Source organism: Phasianus colchicus, chromosome 1, assembly GCF_987193195.1.
Source record: "Phasianus colchicus chromosome 1, bPhaCol1.hap1.1, whole genome shotgun sequence".
Lineage (NCBI taxonomy): Eukaryota > Metazoa > Chordata > Aves > Galliformes > Phasianidae > Phasianus > Phasianus colchicus.
In genome coordinates, this window is record NC_143436.1 from 79,064,823 (window position 1) to 79,079,572 (window position 14,750).

The window sequence follows — 14,750 nt, forward strand, 5'->3', positions numbered from 1 at the left end:
AATATGCTCGTTGAGGCAAATGATGAGGCTGGTGAGGTGAAAATGGGCAAAAACTTGCTGCACTTGCAACTCCTGGTTTTGGTGCAGATGTGAGATGTGGCTGGCACTGCATGTAGCCCTCTCCTACTGATGGCGGCAGTCATTTGCCATTGCAGATGAACCTGAGCTGAATGCTGAGTACTGAAGGCATGAGCAGTAAGGTAACTGAAAGGGTTCTGAGCAACTCATCCTCCTGTGTACTTGCAGCTTAAATTGTCCTTTTGAGATGTTAGCATGTGGGGATGTTCTCCAGACACACCCTCGGGAGAACACTGTCTGAGCTGTGGGGATGGTGAGTAGGTGTCAACATCAGGAGTTGGAATAGTAGCAGTGACAGATTCTTATTTTTTATTTGTAGTTCTCTTTTCTTTCCCTAGAGCTCTTTTATTGGAAGAGTCTGGCGTGAGAATAAACTTCTCTTTACAGATGTCCTGTAGAAAACAGGCCAAGTAGCACCCCAGTTTTACACAGCAGAAACTGAAGCAAATGAACACATGCAATCTGCAGCTAAAGCCAGATGCTCTGTTCTTTTGCCCTGTACCTTAATTACATTGCAAAAATAAACTGCCTGTACTTTAAAGCTGCTTACAAAAAACTCACCTGTTCTCAAAACGTACATGAAACTCATTCTTTCATCAAAACTTCTAAAACAGGTCACCTATTATTGTTCTGCTTTATGCAGGGAAGTTACTAGAGGTGAAAACATGCAGTCAGGCTTTCTAGTCTGGCTTTCCCATGAGGACTCCCTCCTCCACATATCACGTACCCCCATTTTGAAAGATGCTGAGCACCTAACTGTGGACCACAAAAATTAGAGGCCAACATCTATTCTTCGTGCTTAAAAATGGGGGCAGTCAAAACTGTGGACAATCTTGAAAGAAAAAGAAAACAACCTTAAATGTAAGTCAATATTCAAAGCTGGTACAAGAGACCATGAAAAATGAGTCCAATCTAAGAACCATCTGATAAGAAACTTAACTGCTGTAAACTGATGTAGCTGCACTGAAATTGTAATTTATGTTAGTTACGAATTGGGCTCATTTTACCTTTAGCCTGGCTGTTATTCTAGTTCTGGTCTACTTCTGTAGATGCCAGAAGGCTTTGTTTTTGTATCTCCCTTTTCCTGGAGATCCCGTGATTTCAGGTCCAGACTTATGAGCCTTTACTTGGAGGGTGGTGAAACACTGAAACAGTTTGCCCAGAAAAGCTGTGGATACTCCATCTCTGGAGATCTGTAAGGCTGAGATGGATGGGATCCTTGGCAGACAGATCCAGTGGGTGGCAACACTGCCCATGGCAGGAGGGTTGGAACTAGATGATCTTTAAGGTCCCCTCCAACCTAAGACATTCTATGTATTAGTCTGATTCTGTCACTGGCTTTGCTCCTTTCCCCAGCTGGAGGTAGCAATGTAAGGTACAGAGAGGATGTAATCTTAGCAAACATGGTGGCTAGCAGTGTAGGTTAGAGATTATGCTGCAACTTGTGCCTCTTGGGATCAGCAGAGATACATGGGTACAACTTCTAGGAGAGTGGATTTGGATCATTTTCTCTCTAGTACTATTAAAAGATACATTGCACAGAAATAAGGTGTTAATTCACAGAGAAAGAGTTCATCCCTGTATACTTCTGTAAACTGTAAATTTTGTTGAGTCAACAAGGTTCATTTACAGCCTGGCCCTCAGCTCATACAGTGGAAGCTGAAATCCACAGTGATTTCTAGGTTAGCCTGGTTAATCTAGGTGTGTGAAAAGGAAGACAGTACAGGCAAGTAGAGACAGAGCAGTGCATATCCACATAGCAAATCATAGAATAAATGCCAGCTTACCACTCATTTAGCACTAGAGGAGAGCTGTGTGCTAGTATCAGGTGTATCCTATGTAATCAGAGGAGGCATGCCAAGCTAGCTCAGTGTTGATGGCCCCACTCATTAGCACAATCAGCAGAAGCTTTGGGAGCTGCAAGGAACAGAATTTACCCAAGCGTGGCATGAGCATAATGCTGACTTAGTGTAAAAAGAGAAGCTATCTTTTGGATTCAGCAAATCATAGAATCACAGAACCATGGAATACCCCAGGTTGGAAAGGACCCATAAGGATCACTGAGTCCAGCTCATGACCCCACACAACATCACCCAAAATTCACACCCTATGTCTGAGAGAGGTGTCAAAACGCTTCTCGAGTTCCATCAGTTTGGTGCCACGCTCACTGCCCTGGGCAGCCTGTGCCATGCCCACCGCCCTCTGGTGCAGAACCTTTCCCTGACCCCGAACCTGACCCTCCCCTGACACAGCTCCATGCCGTTCCCTCGGGCCCTGTCGCTGTCACACAGAGCAGAGCTCAGCGCTGCCCCCCCGCTCCCTGTGAGGAGCTGCAGCCGCCATCAGGCCTCCCCTCAGCTCCTCTGCTCTGAACTGATCATGGGACCTTAGCCACTCCTCATATGTCTTCCCCTCCAGACCATTCCTCATCTTCACAGCTGTCCTTTAGATGCTCTCTCAGTGTTTTATGTCCTTCTTATATTGCAGTGTCCAAACCTGCACGCAGTGCTAAAGCTGATGCCACACCAGCAAGTACTTAGGCTCCTTATATAGGTTGTTAACCTGACCTGTAGAAAGTTCAGATAAATAAGGTTGACAGATTTTCCTCTTGTGTTTCCTCTTGTTGGGAGAACTAGAACTGAAAAGATGGGACTGGGGAAATGAGGGAGGTGAGAGCAGGGCAAAAAGGCTAAGGGCCAGAGAAGAGGAAAACTAGAAAGAGGAAAAGTATGTGGTTTGGATAGAGGAGAGCTGCCTGAACTCATAAGTTTTATGGGAAGCAGCAGATGGAGAAAGATAAAAGGGCGCAGATAGAAGAGTGGGGTGGAAGAATTGATGGGACTGCAAATGTGCAAGGAGGAAATGTCTGAATTTAAGAGGCAATAGATGGTTAGGGGTGACATTAAGGGCAGCAGAAACTTCTGAGAATGTTATACGAATGGAGAGTTTATTTTATATTATTTGATAAGGTATTTGGATGAACCTGGTGAACCCAATGACCTGCAGACTCTGTTTTGAAATGTAATTTTTACAGTGAACCTCACTCTGTGGCACAAATTCTCCTGGGTTGAAGTATTCAGCCAGCGTACTGATGAAATGCAAGCTGAGAGGTCACTGTTAAATCACAGAGTCACCACTTTTGACGTTTCTAAGCACTCATCTTTTGCTGTCAACAACAGATTTTCTGGATAAATGCTTCCTTGGAGATGTGAATTTGAATTCCCTATTTGTGTTATACATTAACATGGGGGTATATATATGGTATTTCTTCAGGGGTGAAAGGGTAAGGCACCTACTGACACATCAGTCCAGACAGGGGTAAGAACTACTTGTCAGGCCCCCTGTTCTTAAAACTGAGTAAACACAGATAAGGTGAAGTTTATTGGAACAGTGTTTGTTATTTTTGCAGTTGTTTTGTGTAACACCTTCTTGCTTTCTTAAAAATAAAATTTATTATGGTTAAAAAACGCATCAAAATCCACATCCTGTTTTCATAGTTCCATCACATTAACTTTGTTTCGAAATTTAGAAAGTTTTCTTTTTAGATCAGACATGGTAGTTCCTGTATTCTCATATTCACTACTCCCTTTTCATTTGCTCCTTTATTCAGTATAATTTTCCTGGTTTAAGACTATGGTTATGTATCAGTAACGGGTAGTTTTATTCTTGACCCCATCTTCTTTGCATAGTCACCTTCTCCTTTTTGATTCAGGTATTTATTTACACAAAAAACTTTATTTTCTAAAAATTCATTTTCCATATTAATATCACATTATGTCTACAAACATCTGAAGAAGTGTTTTGTTTGGCAATCAATTTCCTTACCTGTCACATGTATTCAGTAACCTCATGGCTGTTGATTGAGGTAGCTGCAGAAGGATTTTTGCTCTTGCTCTGGGTGCAATTGCCATAACCACTGAGCATCTCTCAGAAGAATCCTGGGCTTCTTTCACATTCAGTTTCTTTACCATTACAGTCCATATTAAAGACTTTTCTTATTTCCTTGATTTTTTGTTTGTTTGTTTCCATTTTGAAGCAAAATTTTCAAGTACTCAGCACGCCTATTTTTTTTTTTAGCTTCCTGCTTAATTGATATGTAAGCAAATTATGATCGCATGCTCCAAATGTATTTTTCATGAACAATATTTTCTATGACTTTGTTTCTATTCACACAGACACAGTGACTGTTTTATGAAAGAATTTGTCATCTGTTGTACCAAGATTTATAGGCTTAAGCCCCATCATAATTATCAGAGACTTCCCCCAGTGCCTGCTATTTTCTCTCAGCAAAGGACGTGAAAAAAGGCAGTCCTGAAAATGCCACCAAAGCTCTCCCATTCTCTCACTAATGCTGTGCACAGGCTGTTTTTTCCCATGTTTTTTTTCTTTCAGGCGGCTGGGGTGGACTTGGCAGCTGGCAAGTAAGGCAGCTCCTGCGCACTCTATGCTAGCTAAAGGAGGATCCACAGGGAAAAAGGAACAGCCCAAGTTTCACATCCCAGCCTCTCACAGAGCTGGAATCTTATGAAAAGCAGGCTTGTAGAGAAGTGACATCCGTCACTGGGTGCTTAATGAGCTGGGAAAGAAGGGGCTGCGTGCAGAAGGATGGTGTTAAGGCTGGCGTGGCACTGACACTTAGGAAGAGGTCCAGCAAAACCTGCAGCTCTGGAAGTGCTCCTCCATCCCACTTTCCTACTGCCTAAGCCCTCCTGCTAAGTTCCTTGTGCTTGGTAAAGAAGGAGTTAACAGGCTTAGAGGTGCTGGGATTGTTTCCCTTCTGCTTCTCCAAAGTGAAAGTGAAATTAAAAGCATGGTGCTGCTGGCAGCCTCGGGTAGGTCCTGGTTCCAGCTAGGCTTTCCGAGCATTTTGGCCTGCAGGAGACCCCTCCTTAGGGGCAGTATGATCCTGGGGCTAATCCTGTGCTGCTGCGTGCTGGGAGTGCTGGCAGGTGAGCCGGGGATGACCGGGGCTGTGCTTACACTGCTGCTGCTGCAGTGCCTGGGGAAGGGAAAGCAGCCAGGATAGCGGCCTTCTGCTACCTGAAGGGGGGCTGTAAGAAGGAAAGAAACAGAATCTTTAGCAGTTCTGTTGTCACAGAACAAGGGGAAATTGTTTAAAACTAAAAGAGGGCAGTTTTATATCAGATATAAGGAAGAAAATGAGGGTTGTGAGGCACTGGAACAGGTTCCCCAGAGATGTGATGGAAGTCCCATCCTTGGAGACCCTCAAGGTCAGGCTGGATGGAGCTCTGAGCAAACTGATGTAGCTGCAGGTGCTCCTATTCATTGCAGGGGAGTTGGGTTAGATTATGTTTAAATGTCTCTTCCAATTCATACAATTCTATGATTCTACAATTAAAGCAGCTCATGCACTAAAACAGTTCTTTTCCTTCTCCTAAGGGACAGCCACACCACACCCACTGCCTGAGATTCGCAGGGTGGATGTTGTCCTTGGCTGCTCCTATGTGGGAGAAGAAGGATTGCCAAGAGCCTTTGGTGGCTCCCAGCATCCTGCTACCCTGGTGCTGAGGGGACTCAACGTCACAGATGATGGCACCCTGGGAGATGTAACCGACTATGAGATCCCACAGGAAGACCACAGCTCCTCTGCTCCCATCATCTTTGAAGCCTCAGGTGAGTGAGGCATTAGAGCTGCCTCCAGGACTTTGACCACCTACATGCCCCAGGCTTTTCCAAAAGAACTTTTAAATGGAGTTTAGACAATTACAAGGACTGCTGAACAAGTTTTATTATGCTGGCCCACAGACAGATGTTGATGGTATAGCAGTAGAAACTGGGCCTTCCCACAGTAGTCCGTTACAGAATCACAGAATCACAGAATTGCCAGGGTTGGAAGGGACCTCAAGGATCATGAATCTCCAACCCCCCTGCCACACGCAGGGCCACCACCATTCCACCTAATACTAGACCAGGCTGCCCAGGGCCCCATCCAATCTGGCCTTGAACACCTCCAGGGACGGGGCATCCACAGCCTCCCTGGGCAGCCTGTTCCAGTACCTCACCGCTCTCTCTGTAAAGAATTTCCCCCTGACATCCAACCTATATCTCCCTTCCCTCAGCTTAAAACCATTTCCCCTTGTCCTGCTGTTACATTTTGTTGCTGTGTGACAGATGGCAGCAGAGGGGCAGTATGACAAAATGGTGTCTGACATGGAAGTGCACGTGAAGCAAAAGTTTGTTATTTAATTCCTGCATGAGGGAAAAATGGCACCCACTGACATTCACTGACACTTGCTGAATGTTTATGGAGACCTAACAGTGGACGTGAGCACAGTGAGGTAGCAACCTTCATAAATTTTTAATTTTTGAATTAATTTTTGGAGATTAGAACTAGCTGATATTTAAAGCCTCTTCCAACCCAAACCATTCTATTATTATATGAACGGCTGCTAAAGTTCTATGCATGACTTCCTACATTTAGCAATTAAGACTTTAAGAAAGGAATTTTGTGGAAGGTTAGAAACCCTGCTGCTGCATCTCCCTCCTACAGGGCCTATACTAGCTTGTCTCCTGGAAAATCCTTTGTCAATAACATCTTGAAAATTATGTCTCTATGTTTTATTGTTGCATTCATAAAGAGCATTCCCGCCTTTTGTTACTAATAATAATATTAGTACCTTAGCCAGCATGCATGAAGTAGCATGTCCCTCTCAGAAGGTCAGTAATGTGTATGTGTCTCTTTTTACTTCTTTTCTGTGCACCAGCCTGCAGACCTCCCCCATAACCCTGGCTTTGTGTGTAACTTCACAAACACAGCAAAGCAAAGGTCCAAGCCTGTACTTCACTGTGGTTAAATTAGCTGCACACAATGCCTATATGCAAACAAGTGCTTACATACAAGCTTACCCAAGGCCCAGCAGGGTCCATTAGCATGGGTCTAAGCTTTCCTGCTGGAGTGTGATTGAACAAGGCATGGGTGTGTTCAGCTTGCTACAGACAGGCCTTGGGAATCTGAAAATGTCTCCGTTGACTGGAAGCTGGCAATCACTCCAATCTTCAAAAATGATGAGAAAGAATACCCTGGTAAATACAGGCCTGTCAGGCTCAGTTCAGTGCCTAGTAAAATTATAGAGAAAATTATTTTAGAATTTAGAATTTTAGAATGGCTTGGGTTGGAAAGGATCTCAAAGATCACCAAGTTCCAACCCCCTGCTGTGGGCAGGGTTGACACTCACTAGATCAGACTGGCCTTGAATGCCTCCAGGGATGGGGCATCCAAGACCTCTCCACACAGCCTGTTCCAGTGCCTCACCACCTTCTGAGTGAAGAATGTCTTCCTAACATCTAATGTGAACCTCTCCTCTTTCAGTTTAAATCCATCCCCCCTTGCCCTATCACTATCTACCTGCATAAAAAGTTGATCTCCTTCCTGCTTGTAAACTCCTTTCAAATATTGGAAAATTGCAATGAGATCTTCCTGGAGCTTTCTCTTTTTCAAGCTAAACAATCCCAACTCCTTCAATGTTTAATTGTAGGAAAGGTGCTCCAGTCCTCTGATCATCTTTGTGCCCCTCCTCTGGACCCACTCCACCAGGTCTGCATCCTTCTTGCACTGGGGGCCCCAGAGCTGGACACACTACTCCAGATGGGGCCTCCACGAGGGCAGAGTGGAGGAGGGCAATCACCTCCCTCTCCCTTCTGGCCACCCCTCTTTTGATGCAGCTCAGGATACCACTGGCCTTATGAGCTGCAAGAGCACAGTGCCGACTCATGTACAGTTTTTGGGATTTCAGGGTCTTGGTCAAAAACAAGGTGAACATGCATCAACAGGCAGCCAGGAAGGCCAGCTGTACCCTGAGATGTACCAGGCCCAGCACTGCCAGCTGAGCAAGGAAAGTGATTGTCCTGCTCTGCTCTGCACTGGTGTGGTCTCACCTCAAGCACTGGGTACAGATTGGGGCATCACAGTTCCAAACGAAAATAAAGCTATTAGTGAGTGGCCAAAGGAAGGCTACAAAAGATGGTGGGGAGTCTGGAGGGGAAGACACATGAGGAGCTTTGTTCAGTCCAGAGCAGAGGAGGTTGAGAGGTGGCCTCATGGTGGCCTGCGGCTCCTCACAGGGAATGGAGGGGCAGCTCTGAGCTCTGCTCTCTGGTGACAAGCTATAGAACTTGAGGGAATAGCATGAAGCCACGAAAGGGTCAGGTTGGATAGCAGGAAAAGATTCTTCACCAAAGGGTGATGCTGCCCTGGCACAGGCAGCCCAGGGCAGTGGGCACAGCCCAAGCTGCTGGAGTTCAAGGAGCTGCTGGAGTTCAAGGTTTGGACATCTCTCTCAGACACAGGGTGTGAATTTGGGGTGGTTTTTTGTGGATCCAGGAGTTGGACTCAGTGATCCTTATGGGTCTCTTCCAACCTGGGGTATTCTATGATTGTGATTCTTTCATGTACTGCAGACACTGAGTTAATTTCCAGTGATGTCAGTAGGAAGCGCATGGATCACTTATGGGGGTCACATAGGGTGCTTATGCCTACATGCTTTGATTAAAAAGCATTCAGACCCTAAAAGTATAAACACTGCAAGTCTTTACTGGTTACTTCACATATACAACTTATTTGAGTCAACTGAAGGGAATCTGTTTTGCTTACTCCCCTTTTCTAACAGCTTCCTTTGCCCACAGTAAACCCTGTGCTGGGTGAAATGCAGCCAGCAGACTAAGGGATGTAAAGCAACCACAGCAAACATGATCTCGTATTCTTTACAGACCTCCATTTGAAAATTTAGCCTTGCATTTCTGTGTTCTGACTGACACCATGGAGTCATGTGTCAGTCAGAACACAGAAATGCATAGTGCATGGAGCTTCTCATCTCATCAGCTTGCTCTGTCTTTCTTTCAGATTCAGACAATTAAACCTCTTTTCTCTCCTCACAGCACAGCTAGTGTCCATCCCATACGCAGACGCCCTGCTGCATGTGGATTGCAGTGGGGAGGAAGTGAGCTGTGAGCTTTCCCCATATAGTTTTCAGCAAGAGGGCAATGGTCTCTGCCCTGCCTCCTGGTTCCTGGCCGCCATTCGGCTCTCCAGCGGGATCAGCATTGCCCTGCTGCTCAGAGGACCTAGCTGCAGCAGCCGGAAGGATGAGGGACACGATGTGAGACTTCACCCAAAGCTGAGGATTCCAATGAGCAAGGAGGGGACTCTGCTGACTACAGGTGACCAGGTGGCCTGGGATCCCAGCCCTGCTCAAGCAGGGACACCCACAGCAGGTTGCCCAGAGCCACGTTCAGGTGCCTTCTGAACAAGTGCTTTGTCCTTCAAGACCAAGCATGTACTTGGTGTCCACTTGAATGTCAACCCTGTTAACCCCACAGGGCTGGCTTCCTCCCAGCTCTTCTGCCCAGGTGGCCCCTGAAGCATCACACAAGGGGCCCGCTTGGGGTGATGATGTCACTGCCCACATCTCCCACTTGAGGATGCCTTCTTTAGCCACTTTGATTTAATTCACTGCTTGCCTTTAATCCTCCTTTCTGTTTCTAGTGGAATTTCAATCATCATCAAACAACACTTCCCTGCGCACACGTCTTGGCAGCTCCATCACCTTTGACTGCCACTTTGCCTTGGCTCCCAGCTTCCTACTGTCCTCCCTGGAGTGGAGGAGGCAGCACCGAGGCAGTGGTCGCAGCCTTTTCCGATACCACGTGGGGAATGCAGACCTGACAGTGCAGCCAAAATTCCATGTAGATGTGGAGCAGCTGCTGGGGAGTGGGGATGCATCGCTTACCTTGCAGGAAGCAGCTGTGGATGATGAGGGGATGTACATCTGCTTGGTGTCCACAGCACAGCACCAAGTCCAACACAATATCCAGCTGCTGGTGGCTGGTAAGGAAGGCACTGAAAGGTCACCCTGTTGCTCCCAGTACTCATTGTCACAGGCAGCTTGTGACTGGATACCATTTGTGTTCCCTGCTCAGTTTCTGACCCTGTCAATTCCCTGTCTATTTCCTTCCAGAGCCCCCAAGAGTTCGTGTGTTTCCAACAGAGGTGTCATTTGAGAGAGAGGAGACCATTACTCTGACCTGCAACATTGCTGGCTATTACCCCCTGGACATCTCTGTGAGCTGGACACAGAAGAGTTCTGAGGATGAGGTAGAAATCAGTCTCTCAAACACACGCTTCTCCAGTCACCGGCAAAGCCGAGATGGCACCTACAGCATCGCCTCCTACCTCAGCGTCAGCTCAGCCACAGCACAGGTTCCAGCCACCTACACCTGCCATGTTTCACATGTGGCTCTGGAGGCGCCCATCTCCATCAGCACCCACCTGAAGGCACCAGGTGAGTGTCAAGGTTGAGTGACATATTCTTCATCCTGCCCACACCTCCTGCCACCTCATTACCTACCAAAAGGATTAAAATCTCTGGGGTGCATCATGCATGCCTGCATCTCCCTGCTTTCCTCCTGGTGTCCTCTTGTATTCCATCCTCTCTTCTGTTTCACTCCCTTAGCCTGAAGATTTTGAGTCAGCAATTATCTCATTTCCTACAAGGGATGAGAGATATTATGACTAAAAACAGAGTACTTGGACGGAGACAAGAGAACAGCTGTGCCGAAGGAGCTGGACACCCAGCTGGACTCGTTCAACTGGAGGCTGAAGCTGCTGGAAAACTAGTCCCAGCACTGCAAAGAGTGCTGCTCCCCTTTAAAGTTGATGTGCTGTCAGTGTTCTTGCTCTCCTCTCTAGCGGGAGGTTGCTCTCCTTTCTTCTGACCCATCAGGGAAAAACAAGCAATACTGTCGTTTAACAAGTTGTGTCATATCTATCTAGCCACTATAATTTATCCCTGTGCTAATGGCCTTAGTGCATGTGTTTCCTCTCACAGCTGATGAGAACGTGTGTATTGTCAGATGCCAAGGGGTTTGATGAGCTGGGACAATCACTGGCTGCTCAAGTACATATGACATCCCTGCTACTCCTCTTTCCCTACAGAACAGACAGAATCGAAAGGACTGGTAGGAGGGGCCATTGCCACTGCCATTTTTGTTTCTGTCCTCTTCATTGTGCTCAGGAGGAAAAGAGCAGGTAAGAGGCTAAGCACTGAACCACTTCCCTAATGTGGGAGATGGGACAAGCAACATCTTCCTGGCACTGGCAGTTCAGTGCCATGGCTGCAGAGGTCTGGCTGACCTATGGCGGCTGCTTCCTTTCCTCCCCTGCTCTGTAGTGTGCAGGGCTATGATCCCATAGCTGGAGGCCTGTGATCCTCCCAGCTCTGCTGAGCATGGCAGGGCTTAAGTGCTCTTCTCCATTTGCTTCTGGTGGATCTCTGCACAGGGGTTATGGTCTGTGCACTTTGGTCTTTATGAATCTTAGGATTTTTTTCCTTTATTTCTTTCCTTTTCAGCTGAACCAAAGCCAGAGCAACTTCTAACAGCTTCAGAGTAGAACTCTCATGTCAGCCACCTGCCCTCCACTGTCTCTCTTCTCTCAGAATCACAGAGTCATACAATACCCTGAGTTGGAGGGACCAGTAAGGATCATTGAGTGCAGCTCCTGGCTCCACACCACGAACATCTAAAAATCAAACCATATGACAGAGCACTGTCAAGACGCCTCTTGAATTCTGGAAGCTTGGAGCTGTGCCCACTGCCCTGGGGAGCTTGTTCCACATCCTTCTCAGGAGAGTTAGTCTTGTCCAAGTACTGACAGAGATAATGGTACAGAAGGGGAAGAGCTTATCCAGCTGGAGGAGCTGAGCAACCATTCAAGAATGGAGTATGAGAAGAGAAACAGTAAAGTGTGCTTTCACCTCAGAACAACATTGACAGCCTCAGCTCTGCTGGGATGCTGCATATAGATGAGTGTTTATATTACTGTACGTGTGTGAGTCTGTATAGATAGGTGTACATGTAGATGTAAATAGTTATACAATGAATTAACATACATTGTATATAGATACATAGCTGTAGATGTATATAGGTGTATTTTCTTAATGTTTTAATGTTTGGAGGAATATATTTATGTACATGTGTGTGTATGTGTTTTAACCATAAAGCCAGGAAAATGTGTAGGCAAAATTGGTTAATCTTCAAACTGAGCAAGCTGCTTATATTGCAAGTCCAGCAGTCAGAACAAGACGATGAAAGTTCTCCCATGGAAAGTTACAACAACATTTTTAATAAAAATTTCAGATTTAAGTTTACAAATTAGAGGTCTGTGGTTCTGCTGTTGTGAAAAATACAGACACAATTAAATGTTTTTAAAAATAAATAGAACCATGTATTCAGATTAAATGTGGATGTATTGCATTTTCAAAATAAGAAGTGTTTTTAACTGTAACTATTAAGCATAAGTATTTTTAGATCAATTTTTAGATCAAGGCTGAGATAATTTGCATCTCAGCATCGTGAAAGATTTGGCTGAAGAGGTGTCTGGTCCAATTGACTTAGGTGTATTAGAATATTCTGGAAATCCCAAGATACTGGAAAAGCGTGTGGTGCCAGCGCTCAGAGAGAAAGCAAGATGACACAAGTGAGTGTTAGATGGCAACAACCATCTACCAGAGAGTGTAAATCTAATAACAGACATTTAGTACTTTTTTAAAAAAAAAAAAACTTATGAGAAACATACCCAACTTCATTCCTTGATGAAATAATATGTTTGGTTGACAAAAGTACTGGTGCAGATTTAACAAACCGGTGAATTTGTAAATCAGCATGACATTCTGAAGAGAAAAATAACAGTTGTATATGCATCACAGTTTGCATTGTAAGGATTAGTTACTGCCTAACACATAAATTGCAACACTGCTCTGATATTACTATGACTGTTTCCCTTAATTACACCACAGCGTCCGCACCGATGGCACTTCAACCTGCAGAGACAGGCACAGGGAGAACCAACAGCTGCAAGTTAAATTTAGGCATGTTCCAAGTAGGATAAGACAAACTATACTCAGTGGTGAAGAGGATTTTCCTTGCTGCCTGTCAGCAAAAATGGCAGACTATCTCACAAAATCTTCAAATAAAGACCAGATTACTGTCATTTAATCAAAACCAGTTAATGACTTCAGTTAAAAGAGACAATTAAAAGAGGTTTTAATTTAACAAAATACCAATGTCTTCGTTTTGTATGAAATGAAAGCTGGTGATTTGCCTGTCTTTTCATAGAATCATAGCATCATAGAATGGCTCAGGTTGGAAAAGATGATCAAGTCCAACCACAACCTAACAATACTACCCTAACAACCCTCCACTAAATCACGTCCCTGAGCACCATATCCAAACAGTTTTTAAACGCATTCAGGGATGGTGACTCAACCACCTTCCTGGGGAGCATATCCCAGTGCTCAACAACCTTTTCTGTAAAGAAGTTTTTCCCAATATCCAACTTAAACCTCCTTTGGTGCAACATAAGGCCATTTCCCCTTGTCCTGTCACCTGTCACCAGTGAGAAGAGACCAGCCTCACTCTTGCTGTAAGCCTCTTTCAGGTACTGAAAGAGAGCAATAACATCTTTCCTCAGCCTCCTCTTCTCCAGACTAAGCCCCAGTTCCTTTAGTCGCTCCTTGTAGGACATATTCTCCAAGCCCTTCACAAGCCTTGTTGCCCTTCTTTGGACCTGCTCCAGCACCTCAACGTCCTTTCTGAGGTGCCCAAAACTGAACACAGTACTAGAAGTGAGGCCTCACCAGTGCCGAGTACAGGGCAGGATTACTTCCCTAGTCCTGCTCACCACACCATTCCTGATACAAACCAGGATGTCATTGGCCTTCTTGGCCACCTGGGCACACTGCTGGCTCATATTCAGCTCACTGTCCATCAGTACACCAAGGTCTCTTTCCATCTGGCAGCTTTCTAGCCACTCATCCCTAAGCCTGTAGGGTTGCCTGGGGGTTGCCGGAGATTGTTGTGACCAAAATGCAGGACCCAACACTTGGCTCTATTGAAACTCATACAGTTTACCTTGGCCCATTGATCCTGTCCATCCAGGTCCCTCTGTAGTGCCTTTTCCCCTCTGGCAGATCGACACTCCTTCCCATCTTGGAGTCATCTGCAAACTTACTGAGGGTGCACTCAATCCTCTTGTGAAGATCATTAATAAAGATGTTAAATAGAAGCAGCCCCAGTACTGAGCCCTGGGGGACAGCACTCGTGACCAGCCGCCAACTGGATTTAACTCCATTGACTGCAACTCTTTTGGCATGGACATCCAGCCAGTGCTTCACCCAGCAGAGTGTATGCCCATCCAAACTGTGGGCAGCCAGCTTCTCCACGAGAATGTTGTGGGGGACAGTGTCAAAGGCTTTACTGAAGTCCAGGTAGATCACATCGACAGCCTTACCTTCATCCACTAAGTGGGTCACCTTGTCATAGAACAAAATCAGGTTTGTCAGACAGGATCTACCATTCACAAACCCATGCTGACTGGGCTGATCCCCTGGTTGGCCTTTAATTGGTCCATAATGGCTCCCGAGATTATCCATTCTATGACCTCCCCCAGCACTGAGGTGAGACTAACAGGTCTGTAGCTACTAGGATCATCTTTATGGCACTTTTTGAAGATGGGTGTCTCTTGTCAGTCTCCAGTCTGCTGGGACATTCCTGGTTAGCCAGGACTGCCAAAGAATGATGGAGAGTGGTCTGGCAACCACATCCACCAACTCCCTCAGCACCTATTCTGTGTGCCCAGTGAGTAACAAGTCTTACTA

General features: G+C 45.7%; 1 protein-coding gene across 1 annotated transcript; it reads left to right on the forward strand.

Annotated features, from left to right (window-relative positions):
- Positions 1-4,873: 4,873 nt before the first annotated feature.
- Positions 4,874-12,276, forward strand: TAPBPL (TAP binding protein like). The gene is made up of 7 exons (XM_031610262.2): positions 4,874-5,027; positions 5,479-5,712; positions 8,974-9,255; positions 9,581-9,922; positions 10,053-10,376; positions 11,030-11,122; positions 11,445-12,276. The coding sequence occupies exons 1-7, from the start codon at positions 4,889-4,891 to the stop codon at positions 11,483-11,485; spliced, it is 1,455 nt and encodes a 484-aa protein (XP_031466122.2). The 5' UTR covers positions 4,874-4,888; the 3' UTR covers positions 11,486-12,276.
- The last annotated feature ends 2,474 nt before the right edge of the window (positions 12,277-14,750 follow it).